Below are 13915 nucleotides of genomic sequence, written 5' to 3'. Positions count from 1 at the left end.
ATGCTCTCCACTAAGCTCAGGAGCAGCCTCGAAATTCAACCTTTGGAGTGTATCGATGCACTAAGATTAATTTTGCCCGTAACGATCTTGCTGCAGCTGTCTAATGAGTCGTGCTTCCACCCGTTTTGGACTGTGCGCTCCCTGACATCTGGTGTGCGCTGGGCTTTCAAAAATAGGGGTAAATTTGGGAAGCGGGATGCGCCACTTAAGTTTGGTCCGAAACGCGCGTGAATAATGAATCCATTCTTACGACTGGCTCGTGGCGGGGCATGCGGCCCCACAGCCGCTTCGCGGCGTCTGGGGAAGGGGCACACCGGGGTGTGGGGGACCCCCCCCCAGGCCCTGGTCTTGCAGCAGATTGTCCACATCTACAGGAGGGAGATTTTTAAATCGCTTTCCCCGTGGCGGGGCGGGGAGCGAGGAGAGCGGGCGCGGCCCCTTTAAGAAGAGCAGCGCGGGGGGGGCGGTGGCCGCCCGCGTTCACACCTGGAGTGGGAAAGGGGGGCGGGCCCCGGCGCCCCTGATTGACAGGCCGCCGGCATCAATGGGGCGCCGCGGCGCCGCGCCGGGGGGGGGCCTCCCGACCAATGGCGACGCGCGCGGGCCCGCCGGAGGACGCCCGCCAGCCAATGGGCGGACGCGCGGGGGGCGGCGCGGCTACATGTTGCGGTGTCGCCAACGTGGGTCCGCGGCGAGCGGCGCTCGGGCCGGGCGGGGAGCGGCGGGGCCGGGGCGGGCCGGGCCGGGCCGGCGGCGGAGCGGGAGCAGCGCGGCGGTCGCACCGGCTCTCAGCCCCGCGGGAGCGCGCCGAGGAGGGGGAGCTCCAGCGGCCGCCGGGCCGGAGCCGTGCGGCGTGAAGGAGGAGGAGGCGCTTCCCGCGGCGGGGACGCGGAGCCGACCCGCCCGGCGGTGCCCGCCTGCCCGCCGGCGGGGTGGATGCCGGTGCCGTGACCTCCCGGCGGGGCCGCGCCGCCGCCGCCGGCGGCCGAGGCGATGCTGCGGGCGGCGGAGCGGCGCTGAGCGCTCGCGGGGCCCCGCGGCGTTACCGCTGCGCTCCGCGCCGGGGCCGCTCCTGCCGCCTCCTCCCGCCTCGGACCTTCCCCGGTGCCGGATACAAAATGGCGGTGCCGTCACGGGCGGGCGGCGGGGCGGCGGCGGCGCTGCTGCTGCTGGGGCTGCTGGGCTCGGCCGCCGCCGGCTGCCCCGCCGGCTGTGCCTGCGGCGGGGAGCTGCTGAGCTGCGGCGGGCTGGCGCTGCCCGCCCTGCCCCGGGACCTGCCCCGCTGGCCGCGGCACGTGTGAGTACCGGGCGGGACCCGCGGGACGGGGCTGGGGGCGAGGCGGGGGTTTGGGCAGCCGGGTGCGCCGCGGGGGGAGGGGGGGGCCTTAAAAAACCTCCAAACCAAAAGAAGAGCCCCAAACCTCAGGTTATTGCTATTTTTTTTAAAGCAGAGCGGTCTCTGCCGCCTTACAGGCGCTGAGCTGCGCCGGTGGGAAGCTTCTCCGGTGATGCGGGGGCGGTGCTGGGCCCGGGCGGGGGGAGCTCGGCGGTCGCTGGCCGGGCTGGGGCTCCCTCCCCGCCGTACGGGTGGCTCGGAGGAAGAAGAGCCGGGAGCGGGTTTGGTCTCCAGCGATGGGATCTGCTGGAGATAAGGGCCAGCTCGGGCTCCCGAATCCTTATTAGGACATCCAGCCCACGCCCGGCCAAAGCGGGCTCCAAAGCGGGGCGCGCCCCGGCCCCGCGCCGTGCCCAGCATCGTGCCCTTGCACCCGGCTGCCCAAATACGGACCCCAGCGCTGGGGCTTGCGCTCGCCCTTTTGGCCTTTCGAGCCTTCGACTGTTCAGGTGCGAAAGCCGGCGAGGCAGCGAGCGCGGGTCGCAGCGGGGTCGCGGGCTGTTGTGGTGCCGTTGGGGTGCTTTAGGAAAAACCAGGTGGTGGTTTCCCATCGCAGCCGTGTGGCTGGCTGCCGTTCCCTCGGTTCTTGTCCATCTATCGGAGTTACTAACCTGCGGTGTATCGTATGTCCCAGATGGCAGCTGGGCGTATAGCCCAGCACCTGGTGGCTGGTACAGCCCTGTGGCTGGTTTTTTCCCTAGAAGGGTGTTTTAAAGTCTTCAGGTACATGCCCAAGTGCAGGACGGTGTGATTTCCATTTCCCGTAAAGCGCGGCGGGTTTGCTCCGGTTGTGTAAGCGCCGAGCGCTGCTGCTGCTGCTCCGACCTGGTAAGATCTGAAGTACAACATCAGATGTGTGAAGCACGGGAGATTTTGGGGGGAGAGTGTGCTCGGCTTTGACAGCTCAATTCATTTGACAGTGACATTGCAGGAGGACTGAGAGTGCGTCCGTGTGCTCATAAACTTGTAAAAATAGGTGTCCTCAACTATTAGCTAACCCTGGGGAAATAAGGATCTAGAAGGGGAGAGGGAAAAGTGCCTCGGCTCTTCTGTTCAAACAGCCAAAAGGCCCGGCAGACTCACAGACTGTTGAATCTTGTCATAGATACTCCTCAGCTCTGCCAGGAGAGTGGTCACTGAAGTGCTGCTGGAGATCACCCAGATCCTTATTAAGAAGAATTATTGGAGGTTTGTCAGGTTCTCCTGGTGTTATGCACTTTTGGCTGCAGAAATGCCTTGTTTTACATGAAATTATCGGGTGTTGTACAGAGAGGAACGTGTGGCCTCTGCATTAAAACCCTGACTCATCCCGTTCACCTGTTGCTCTGTGAGATCCTACCTTCAGCCTTAGACACCTTTCAGGGCAAGTTTTTAGTCTTCTTGGCGTAATTCCGGCATCCCCATGGCACTTCTTAAAATAGGACAGTGTATCTTTGTTCACGCAGAGAAATGCATTAATAGCCTAGTCTGAAGAAATTTATTGTTGTGTTTTGGGGAGTGCTAATACCCAGGAGTGTCTTTTTCATATGGAACAGATTTTTGAGTGTCTTCAGTTTAAATTTTATTGGTGAAGTAATAGCATGTATAAATCTACTGCTACGGACCTGTGGGCTGTTGGATCTTTTAACCACTTAGGCAGAATGTGGTTTGTCGTTTTGTAAATTCTAAACTAACCAAAGAATTAGCTGAAGTGGAAATTTGCGATGGCTTTCACGTCTGACAATGCAAAACTATGGGTTTCTTTCCCTCCTCATAACTAATATAAGAAGCAGACATTTACGACATTTTGTTTTTAAAGTAATATTGTTTCTAATCACTTCAGCTTAGGGACACAAAACTGAAGTATGTTTTTCATGCTTGGTGGGATCATAAATGCTAATTTCTGGTGCAGAAAATCGTTAACTAATTTTCTAGTTGTTTAAAGTCCTCTATAAAAGCAGCATGCACTGGAGAAAAGTTGTCTCTATGCAACTATCTCAGTCACTTTTTTTAACATGCCCTTTTAAAGAAGCAGAAGGCAAGCGTGAAGGTTTGCAGCAGCCCCGGGCCGATGTGCGGGTCCCCCCAGATGTAAACCGGGGTGAGATGGGCGATGTTGGAGCTGCACATCCCTCGTCTCCTGTCACTTCTGGGCAGGCTGCGTCCCCCACCAAAGGTGTCTGCTTCCCCGGGGTGATAAGCTCGGGCGTGTTCTATCGCTAATAGGAGACAAGATAAATCCTGTTTTTAGTGACTTGGGGTGGCTGTGCTTTAACTTTGTTAAAGTGCTATTGAAAAATCCTCCCCTAGTAGTTTATCTTTTCTACCACAAAGCTGAAGCAGTGCTCGGAGTCTGTTTTCAGTGTGTTGGAGATAAAGCTTTTGTTTGCAGGGTTGGAAATGTGGCTCGGCACACTGGGGAGGGTTCTGGAACAGACTTAATTGTGCCGCGTATTTTGTCAACAGGACTATCAGTACTGAGGGAAAGCATTGGGATCTTTTGAAACTATTGTTATTTCTCTGTTGGCAGTAGAGCTTGGAGTTGTAATTTTTCTCCGTAGCCTTCAGAAGGCATAACTGATATGCAGAAAGGCTGGCGCGCTGCGGTTGCTCACAGTTAATGCAGTGTGGCACAGATGTTTTGCTGTTTTTTCTTAAAAGCAGCAGGCAGCTCAATACTGCATGCCAGTTATACAAGTGTGCAGGACTCGCAGGCTGAGCAGCCCTGCGCAGCGCACGTTGCGACACTCCGGCGTGAGCCATACCATCCGCGCAGGAGCTGCAACACCCAGCCGCTGTGAAAACCCCCTGGTCTGTGGGGGATGCCGGGAAAATCAAACTCTGCTGTGCAGGACTCCTTTGCAGTGTCTTACTTCAAAGCTGCTGGAGATGCTTCATGTCTTCTGGTGTTCAAGTCTGAAGTTTATTTTTACATCAGAGTGTAATATGTGGCATAAACTTTAGGGCCAAGCTTAAGTACAAAATGCTTTGTGCCCAGCAAAGCCGGGCGCAGGGCTCCAGCGGTGTTGGTGACGTGGCACATGCCCTGCGTCCTCTGTTTCTGTCTTTCCATGCATCTTCATTTTTGAGGAGTGGTAAAAGAAAGATTTCTTGTAGGCATCATGTATAAGAGAGGGTTTTTTTTTCCTTTAGAGCTGTAGTATCTTGGGTACAAATTCTAATCGTGAGAAGGCTTTGGAGCTGTGGAAATGCAGTTGGATAGCTAATTCATTGCTGGTAAGGTCTGGAGGAATGAAAGGTTTTATTTTAAACAGATGTGTAGTGTGGTTTTTTGACCCAAATGACTAAGGGAAGTTTTTGGGATGCTGGGCATCTGTGCGCAGACCCTCCTGCCTCTGGGTCGACGTGTGCTTGGCGTGTCTGGGGACAAGGCGCAGTCCTTGACGGTGCCCAGGAGAGCTGGGCTGAGCTGTGCTTGGCTTCCCAGGGAGGCCCTGGGGTCTGGCTGTGTGGGTAAGCTGCCCTGAGGCACCAGCTGCCTGGATGCCGGCTGTTCGCACCGTGCTGCTGCTCTCCGGAGAGAGCTGGGCAAAGCGTCTGGCTGCTTTTCAAAGCCCTGTGGGTGCCTGCCAATGGTTTTAGGGCCTGGAAGTGCATTTGAACCCTAGTTCAGGAGCGGATTCTTGCTGTGCTCGAGTGTATGCACACAAAGAGACTTTGAAGGCAACAAAACTGAATGTTTGTGCTCAAAATTACCTATTAACTCAGATTTCTTGCTAAACTGGGGTTTTAATGTGCCAGTCCTGTTGCTCTGCTCTCATGTTAGGCTAGCTTCTTTGCTTACTTGGTAGAGCAGAGTGGGGCTCTGCAGAAAACTGGCGGTGCCGCTGCCTGCGCGCATGGTGTTCTCTGGAGATGGACATTGGTTGTTCTTGGGCTCTGGAGTAACTCATGCCCCTCTGCAGATGCTGGGAGAGAAGGCGGTGAGGGGGACTCTCCTGCTGATGGTGCCGGGAGCAGGGAGTGCTGCTGGCAGTTCCTCCCCTACACGTCCCACTTCCAGCCCTGCTGAAATAATGGAACAAAGATTAAGTAATCGTCACCCTGGGCTTGTGGCGCCTGGCCCCGTGCAGCTGCGGAGCCCTCACCGTGTGCTGACTGCCTGGGGGGCTGCTGGGCTTGGAAGGATGGCTTGGGAGAGGGGGATGTGGGTCGGTGCAGGTGGCTGGTCCCCCTCCCTCATTCTGGGGAAAGGGAGTGGAAACCCAAAGAAATTCTGCAAAACCAGCAGCTCTCTCCTGGCTGGTGGTCTGAGGGAAGGCTTCCTGCCCAAGTGGGACAGTGCTGGGAGCTGGTGGTGCATGTACAAGAAATCGTGCTCAGCTTGTAATGACGCGCTGGGGTTTGGTGCTTCCTGGAGCATCCTCAGCAGTGGCCTTGCTCGGGGAAGGTCTCCAGCCCTGCGGCTGCGGGACGGCTCTGCACCCCGCGGGCTCGCAGTTGCTCATCTGGAGCTTGGTCCTGGTGGGGTAACAGCAAAGCCTCTCCTCAAAGCAGTGCCTCTCCGGGCCTGCTGCTTATGCACAAATAAATACACGCGCTTGCAAATAAATCCACCCTTCCTGTGAACATGTGTCGGTGGATTCGCTGACCACCCTCAGCATGCCGCGATATTTATTGGTGCTTACTGGAGAACAGCAGCTAACAGCAAGCCCTTTGCAACTGCTGTCTGATCTTCTCATCTTAATCCCTGACCGAGCCACAGCTGGGGCAGAAATTATCTCCATCAGACTAGGATTAGAAATGCATGTGAGATTCATAATGAAGCCTGAATGGGATAAAACATCCCCACCAAGAAGCCTTTCTGGCTCTTGCAGAAGCCCCTGGCTTCAAGTGAAAGGCTCTAGGACCCCCTCAGCCTCCTCTGCATATTCCCCTCTCCTTTTAAGAAACTTCATGGCATTTAATCACTTGGAGGCTTTTCCTCTCCGCAGCGACTGCAATTTGAAACGCAGGGGTCCCATACAAAAGGAGCAAGCGCTCAATGGGCTGTGTTAATATTCAGTGCCACTTACAATGGGTGCAGTTTGAAAAGGGGAGAACGGATGGTCTGGGAGCTGGGGGAGGAAGAGCTGCGGAGGGAAAATTCCCAGGGCAGGGGAACGAGCATCTCAGTAGGCAGCCAAAAAAATGAACACACCATCAATTGTTCTCTAGGAAAATCAACCATTATTATGTGTTAGATACAGCTTAATATTTTTTTTTCTTTGCTTGTGCAAACCGCTCTGCAGTTCTGCGGATGTAAGGTTTGGGGGTGGCTGAGCCTTGCAGGAGTTGCTGCTTGGAGTTTAAGGGATGAAGGAGCAAATGTGAGGTTGATTGCTTTCCCCCTTAGCTTGCTGGCATCAAGAGGCTAGAGGTGGTAAACTGATATGTTTGGAGCCAAGACACTTCAACAGAGCACTTCAGGTACTTAAATGCTTCCTTGAGCATGGGTGAGATTTCACTTCCCTGCTTAAAGTTAAGCTGTTGCTGGAGTCTTGTCTCTGATGGGGATTTAGGCAGATGCAGAAGCACCTTGCTGGGATGGGGCTTCAGTCGTGCCCAAGCAATGCCTGCCTCTGGTTTCTGGTTGCTTTGATCTCTTGAAGAGGGGTTAAAGTTTTGTCTTGAAGTCTGAGTGGCCTCAAAACTGGCTGATGGCTCTCATTTCTCAGTAGCCAGCTCTGAGAACTTGTGTATTGTCCCTGACTTGTATGTCAACCACACCCAGAAACTCTCAATTAGGGCTGCAGGGCTTTTAATTGATCTTGTTGGCTGCCCTGCGAGACACCTTGGATTGAGTTAGCTCAGCTCATCAGCTTTTAACATAATCATTTTGTGCTGCTAACCTAATTGCCAAGTGTGACTCCCTTGTTTTGCAATGTGGAGCTGGATGGGGTCATGCGGGTGAATGGAGTAGAGATAATTTAGCCTAATGCTGCTGGGAAGAGCAATCTGCAGAAAATCCAGGCACCAGGTTCATCAGCTCTGGGGGACTGGGGCTGGGCAGGAATTAGCACCTCGTTCAGGGCGAGGGGAGTGATTTAGCATAGAGCATGGCTTTAGTGAGTAAACACAGCCCCTCGGTCTGGGCTGTGGTTTCATGCAAGCCTGGGAGGCTGGGTGCTGGCTGGCAGCTTTCATCTGAGGTCCCTTGCTGGTTTTTAGTGGCACGTGAAGGAAGGAGCAGAGCATGAGGCTCAGGAAGAAACCAAAGGATGAATAAACAATCTTTCCTGGTATGTCCAGCTATTAAATAATGTGCAAAGAAGTTTTTTTTCTGCCATGCATAGGGACCTAAGTCAAGGACCACAATGCCGTTGTGCTAGCACAGAACACGAAATACTTATTATTATTGTAGCTGAGTCATCCGTTAATAGTTAACCAAGTCCTGCACTGCAGCCCGAGTCCTTCAACCCCAGCCTCTTCCAGCTTTGGAGCAGGACCACAACATATGCAATATGTTACGCTCCGTCACATTTTCAGCATGCTGTGTCTGAAGCTGCAACCGTATAATTTTTGTGAAGTCTAGAAGCAGGCCCTGCTATTTTGGGGGCACCCCTCAAGACTTAGTGATGTGGTGCATCCAATTCCAGGAGCATGGTTCACTTCTGTGTGGTTGCATTTTCAGTTTGAGTAAGGATTGAAGCATGGGTCTCAAACCGTAGCTATCTCACTGGTTTTTATTAGTGTTAGCCATGCTGGACATGTAGGCAAGATGAGTGGTTATTTGCACTTGGCATGGCAGTTTCGTAGTTTGCTGCAGCGGCTTTGCGTGGATTTCAGCAGGAAAAGTATTAGAGACCCTTTACAATGGAATAGCTTTGCACAGAGCTACACATTTATAAAACACATACTCCTGTGTCGTGCACAAGTTGCATTTAAAATGCATTAGCTGGCTAGAGCTTTCTTGTGAAGCTGAAGTTTTGTGTGCAAGAGAATTTGCCATGTTTTTTTGGGGGGTGGGGGGGGAGGAATAGATACTCTTCATATTGCTCTTCATAATGAGGCAGTAACCTTTGTGCATTTTCCTTTGGTGTCTTTTTTTTTGGACCCCTGGGGCAATCTCATTGATTTTGGAAATCTGCAGAGCTGCAGTCTTAAACGCATTTCCTGTAAACCCTATTGCCCTATACAGGCTGTGTATCACAAATGTTTCCCTTTTGTTGAAGGCACCTATTCTTTAGATGAATCCTTTCTGATCAGAAAACGCATCCATTGAGTTCAGTGGAAATTTGGCTGTGAAATCTTGAAATGAGATTTTTTTTTTTCCCCCTAGACCACCCCCTCCAGTTGGCAGGCTTTTACTCGCTGCAGAAATGCAGGACAAACCCTCAGGTGCAAGAAGGAAATGAGACATGCAAAATGCAAAGTCGGGGCTTTGCTGCTTCCCCACACATAGGGACATGGATCCATCCTCACCACTGATGTGTGTCTCCCTGGTTGCCCAAAGCCTGTGCTTTTGGGATGGGCACCTGCCAGGATGGGACCCTGTTGTCTTTCAGTGCTGTGAATACTCCTCTGCCCTGAAGAGTTTACCGTCAACACCAGCTACTAACAAGCCTCCCTCCAAATACTGCCCTGCAAGTTTGAAACACGTTTTGCCTAGCCGGTGTAGACCAGGCTGTTTTATAACTGCACTTAAAGTCTGTTTTAGCCTGCCGTGTGCCAATATAAACACAGGTTTTCCATGTTATCTATCGTCTAGAAAATACTTCTCAAAAGTGACGGCTGGCCAGTGGGCTGGTGCTCGCAGCGTGTGCGGCGGTGCTCGGCTGGTGCTCTTTGATCACCGGTGCAGATGGGTACCGGGGTTGAAGGTGTTGAACCGGATGTGCCCGGGGCTTGGTGGAAGATACTCAGATGGAGATGGCAGGTTTAGTGGGCGTCATCTTCTGGTTGCATTTAAGGATGTGATGCTGGAGGTGTCCCAGGTGTGTAGGTGTCCCGCTGGTGGGGCTTGCTGTGGGTGATGTCCCCATAAGGGTGGGGTGGTGGGAGACCTCGTGGATGGGGAGCTGCTGGTCTGTGGGTTGTATCATGGGAAATAAAATGACTATTGTAGGAAACAGCCTGGCTGGAGGCCCTGTGAAAAATTGCCCCCTAAATGTGTTCCAGTTGTCCAAACACTGGTGCCTCTCCTTCTTCCACTGCATGCACGGGGGGAGGCTGGAGCTAGCTCTCCACTGCCACTGCCCAGGGTGCAGCCTTTGCTTGCTTTTTGCTGTGTCTCAGTCAGCTGTGGTCCACCCAGGTTTGAGAGCTGTGAAAAAGCACCAGTAGCTTTCCTTTAGTGCAGACCTAAAAAATATCCTCCAGCAGTCTGGGCGGCATGGGCTGTTCCTGCAGCAGCCTGGTCTGTGAACAGGTAACTTGGCTCTTCCCCATACAAGGTGGTTGCTTTGAGGTGGAAGGTGCAGGGAGCCACAGGGTTGCCTCCTTTCTCATCGGGCTTTGCAGCCTGAAGGAGACATGGGGACAGGCAGTATGGCAGGGATCTGTGTGTGGCCAATGTCAGTGGTGACCTCTCTGTCATTTGGTGAGGAGGTATCTCTTGATGATCTGGGTGGCACCTGGAAGCTCCCCACCCTCATCCCCTTCTCATGCTCAGTTACTTCATCACTCCCACACCTGTCTGGTGGTGGCAAGGGCACGGGCAGTGCAGAAATGCCAAGTGCTGCTGGCATGGGGTGGTTGGCTGGTGCTTGTCTCTCTGCTGCCTGTGGTCTGTCCTTGCCGGCGAGCCAGGAGAGCATCCCATGCTCTGTTTGTCTGTGTAACTTGCCATAAACCTTTGTCCCCTTCCGAACCAAGGGGCAGAGTCAGATCCACACTTGTATTTCATTTGTTTTGGCAAAATGGGGAGACTTCTCTGGGTTTAGGAGATTTAAACAACCATATGATGTTTTATTTTGAAAGGTGTCATAATACTTTCCACTTTTCCTTTACTAAGCATATTTTTGTACTGTTCCTATCTATGGTTAGCTTATAAACAACTCTTCCTCCTTTTTCCTCCTTAAAGTCTTCTAAGTCAGAATTCCTGGCCTTCAAACACCTTTGGATTATTTCTGAACTAGGGCACACATGCTGTATTAAATCAGTAAATAGTGCATATTTTTAGACCTCTGATTTGGAAGCATTTGCGAGAGTTGTGCTGTCTTTATTGTTTTACATCGTTGTAAACCTCTTGTGTATCCACCTTCCCACTTTCCAGCCTTTGTTACTGAGATGATCACCACCCAAAAGCTGTTGAGATTTGGTGAATTTAAGGGGTTTGGATGACTCTGTTCATAAGAGCAGATGAATGAACTCTTCCTCTTATAGCAGGAAAAGTTACTTGGCTTTTGATTTTGTTGTGAGCTGAACCCCTTCCAGTGGCTCTGGTTTCATTCTTGCCAACCTTACCAGTAGAGACGTGTACTGATCTTTGAGTTAATCTCCTTGGACAGAAAGCCGTACAGATCTGACAGGATCTGTTTGGCTTATACTGTCTACTTGAAACAGCAGTTGGCTTTAATAATCTTTCTGAGGCAGGTACTGCTTCTTACCCAGGTTTCCTGAGAAAAAGGAGGCTGTGCGATGGTGTGTGTGTCTGTTCTTCCCCCAGAGCTTTTGATGCCCTTGGCCAACTTCAGTTTGAGGAGTGAACTCAAATTTGAAATGCCTACTTCTCTCATAGGCACCAGGCTGGGGAGAGTGGCTGTGCCAGTATCCCCACCAAGGGAAGGGAAGCAGTGTGAGATTATCCTGTATGAGACATCAAGGAATCCCTGTGGGGGAGAGCAGTGCCATTAAACCATGCCTGCAGGAAAAGCAGATAATGGAGACCCAGCTGTGAGACACAGCTCTGCTGAGTGCTGTGCTCCTGACCTCTGTTAGGAGGCTGCTGAAGGAGAGGTTCAGAGTCTTGCTGGGATGGTGCTGGCATTAGCAAACACCCGTAGGTAGGAGTGGAGGGTTTGGTGCTGTGTTACCCCATGAATTGTTCCCGAATCCTGGCCTCTTTGGGGACTGGCATGATCATTTCTCTGTGTATGAAGCAGTGCCACCCATGTGGTGGGGGAGTGTCTCAGCCAAAGCAGCAAGCTGTTGTGACTGCCATGGCCACAGCTGGGAATGGTTTTTGGTGACTCGCTGCTCCCCTCTTGGAGCAGAGTTTCCAGGAAGAAGATGCCTTTGTGGCCTGATGGGTGTTGAGCAATCGGCCATGGATGGGAAGCAGTGGTCCTGGGTGTCATCATCTCCCTGCTCCCCGGCGGCACAATGGCAGGGCAGGGACAGCTGCCTGGGGCTCCTGCCTGCTCGTGGGGTCTGGGCTTTATAGCAAGTGTGGGGAGAGGGCAGAGCCATACAGCTGGGCGGCATCCTTGGGAGATGCCAAATAGCCCAAGCTGTTTACTACAGTGTTTCTCTTTCATGGTTTCTAGCACTTGTGTCTCAAGTGCTACCACTTTGTGGTCTGCTTAACAAGAGCCTGATGAGCTGTCCTTCCAGCTGGCAGGGACGCTGGGACCATGCTGCATCTCTGTGCATCTCCCAGGCCGTTCTTTTATTCAGACCATGTGAGCTTTTTCTGACACCTTCCCTCTGCCCACACCATCCCTGTCCTCAGGTGCTGGTCCCTGCCGGCATCCCTGGTGCTGTGAGGAGCTGGTGGTGTGTGCAGGCTGCCAGCCGGGCTCTGGTTGCTGCTGTTTGCTTTGTTTGCTTCACCCTCCAGCTGTGAATACTTGAGCCAGCTCGAAGGCGAGGTTTTCAAGCACCCTGTGTGCAAGTTGTAATGCCAGCGTGAGGCTTGCTGGGGAACGGGCTGTGTGTGATTAAGCCATTTAGGCTTGTTGTAAATCTTTTTTTTTTTGAAAGTCAAAACAACACAAATCCACCCTTTTTGGGAGAGGAGGAGGTAGCACCTGAACCCTTTTGGGGCTGTGTGCTAATTAATGTCGCTTTGTTTATGAGAGACATGGCTACAAGAGGAGGAATTCAGTGCAGATTTATGGGCCTACACATTTGGAAACAAAATGGGGAAGTTTCCCTGCCCAGCAATTTCCAATTGCTTCCTCTATGGTTTCCTGAGTAATTCTGACTGTTGGTTATAAAACTGTCTGCCTCACCGTTGCAGGATGCGTCATCCCTCGAATCTCCCTTTGGCCCGCCGGCTCCCCAGGCTGCTCCATCCCCTCCCTTTGGGCTCCCTGTGCTGCTCGCAGCTGGTGGCAGGAAAATTTCTGACTCCCGGGAAGTCTGTTTCCTGACGCTGCTGTGTGATAGACAATAACAGCAACAGCCCTTGTGGGATTGGGAGTGGATTGAAAATGTTCCTTGAAATGTTCTGGGGAGATTATGGTCTGTGCAGCTGAGATGCCTTTTGATGGTTTTCCTGCTTTTTTTCTTTGTTTGTTTGAAATGTAGAACCCCTCTTGGCTTGTTTGGGTGGCTTCAGAGCCACCCGGCTGTGCCTCCCTCAGAGAGGCAGAGCTGGTCCTTATCCTGGTGCTCCCGTGGCGAGGGGGAGAGGGTTGCAGGATTCCCATTTAGATCAGGGTCCACAGAGAGCAAAGGCAGAGGACAAGCCAGGAATGAGCCCTCCATCACCGCTCCCTCTGCTAGGTCTTCGGTTGCTGGTTCTTTCCATGTCTTCTGCAGCCACCTCCACTGAGGGTTTTCAAGCCAAGGTGAACGAACCATATCCCCTCCGGTTGTGTGTGTGTAATATTTGACGGTGCTTTTGGGGTAGTATGTGGCTGTTTGAGCCATGCCCAGCCTGTGGTGGTGGTTGCTGTCCACCCTTGGTCTGTGTTTGGCTCAGCGCTGTGGTGCTGGTGTCCCACAGCCTGGCAATCAGGAGTCGAAAGCATCCCAAAAGCATCTTGCTGTGGCTGTTGGGACTCGTCAGGGAGCAGCGCAGAAATAAATGCAACGCTGATGCAGCACTGAAGTAGGAGATGGGCCTTGTTTCTGCGGCCACCAGCAGACTGCTGGCTTGGGCAAGACTCCTTGGCCTGAAAACGGTCCTGTAATTCAAGCAGTGAAGATCCATCTGACTGAATGTAAGCTTACAAATATTAGGCTTTACGGATAAGCTGGAGGTCTGATTTTCTTGATTTTCGTGGAATGCAATGGGTATTTCCAGAGGGCAACTCTGTTATTGTCCCGGGAGCTGTGCGAGCAGAAGACCCAAGTGTATGCTTGCCCTTTGGTGCTTGTGTACAGGGAGGCATTGGGAAGTGGGTGGATCCTGTCTGGGGAGAAGAGAATCCCTGCCCAGAGTTCTTTCACAGCATGATCGTCTCTGTAAAGGCCAAGAAAACTTGATCTGAAAGTCGGTTTTATTTATTCATTCCTAACGCCAGCCCTGCTTTGAGGGGAGCACATGGAGGCCACCAGCCTTGCTAGGCGTGCAGGCTGTCCTGGCACGGCCACATTCTTGTGCTGGAAGAGCGTGTTTGGGGCAGTATTTGAAATGCAGCAGAAAACCCACACTTCCTTCAGAGTTTTGACTCTTGCATTTTTCATCTTAGGCAGACTTTAAATTTT

General features: G+C 52.7%; 1 protein-coding gene across 1 annotated transcript in view; it reads left to right on the top strand.

The window, feature by feature from the left end:
• Positions 1 to 629: 629 nt before the first annotated feature.
• LRIG1 (leucine rich repeats and immunoglobulin like domains 1) overlaps positions 630 to 13915 on the top strand; it is a 92420-nt gene continuing 79134 nt past the window's right edge. Inside the window, 3 exon segments of the mRNA XM_075713566.1 lie at positions 630 to 731; positions 733 to 921; positions 924 to 1297. Of these exon segments, the coding sequence (XP_075569681.1) occupies positions 630 to 731; positions 733 to 921; positions 924 to 1297 (665 nt within the window).

This window comes from Pelecanus crispus, chromosome 7, assembly GCF_030463565.1.
Source record: "Pelecanus crispus isolate bPelCri1 chromosome 7, bPelCri1.pri, whole genome shotgun sequence".
In the NCBI taxonomy this organism is placed as follows: Eukaryota; Metazoa; Chordata; class Aves; order Pelecaniformes; family Pelecanidae; genus Pelecanus; species Pelecanus crispus.
The sequence above is the reverse complement of the archived record's forward strand: the minus strand, read 5'-3'. Positions and strand labels throughout refer to the sequence as shown.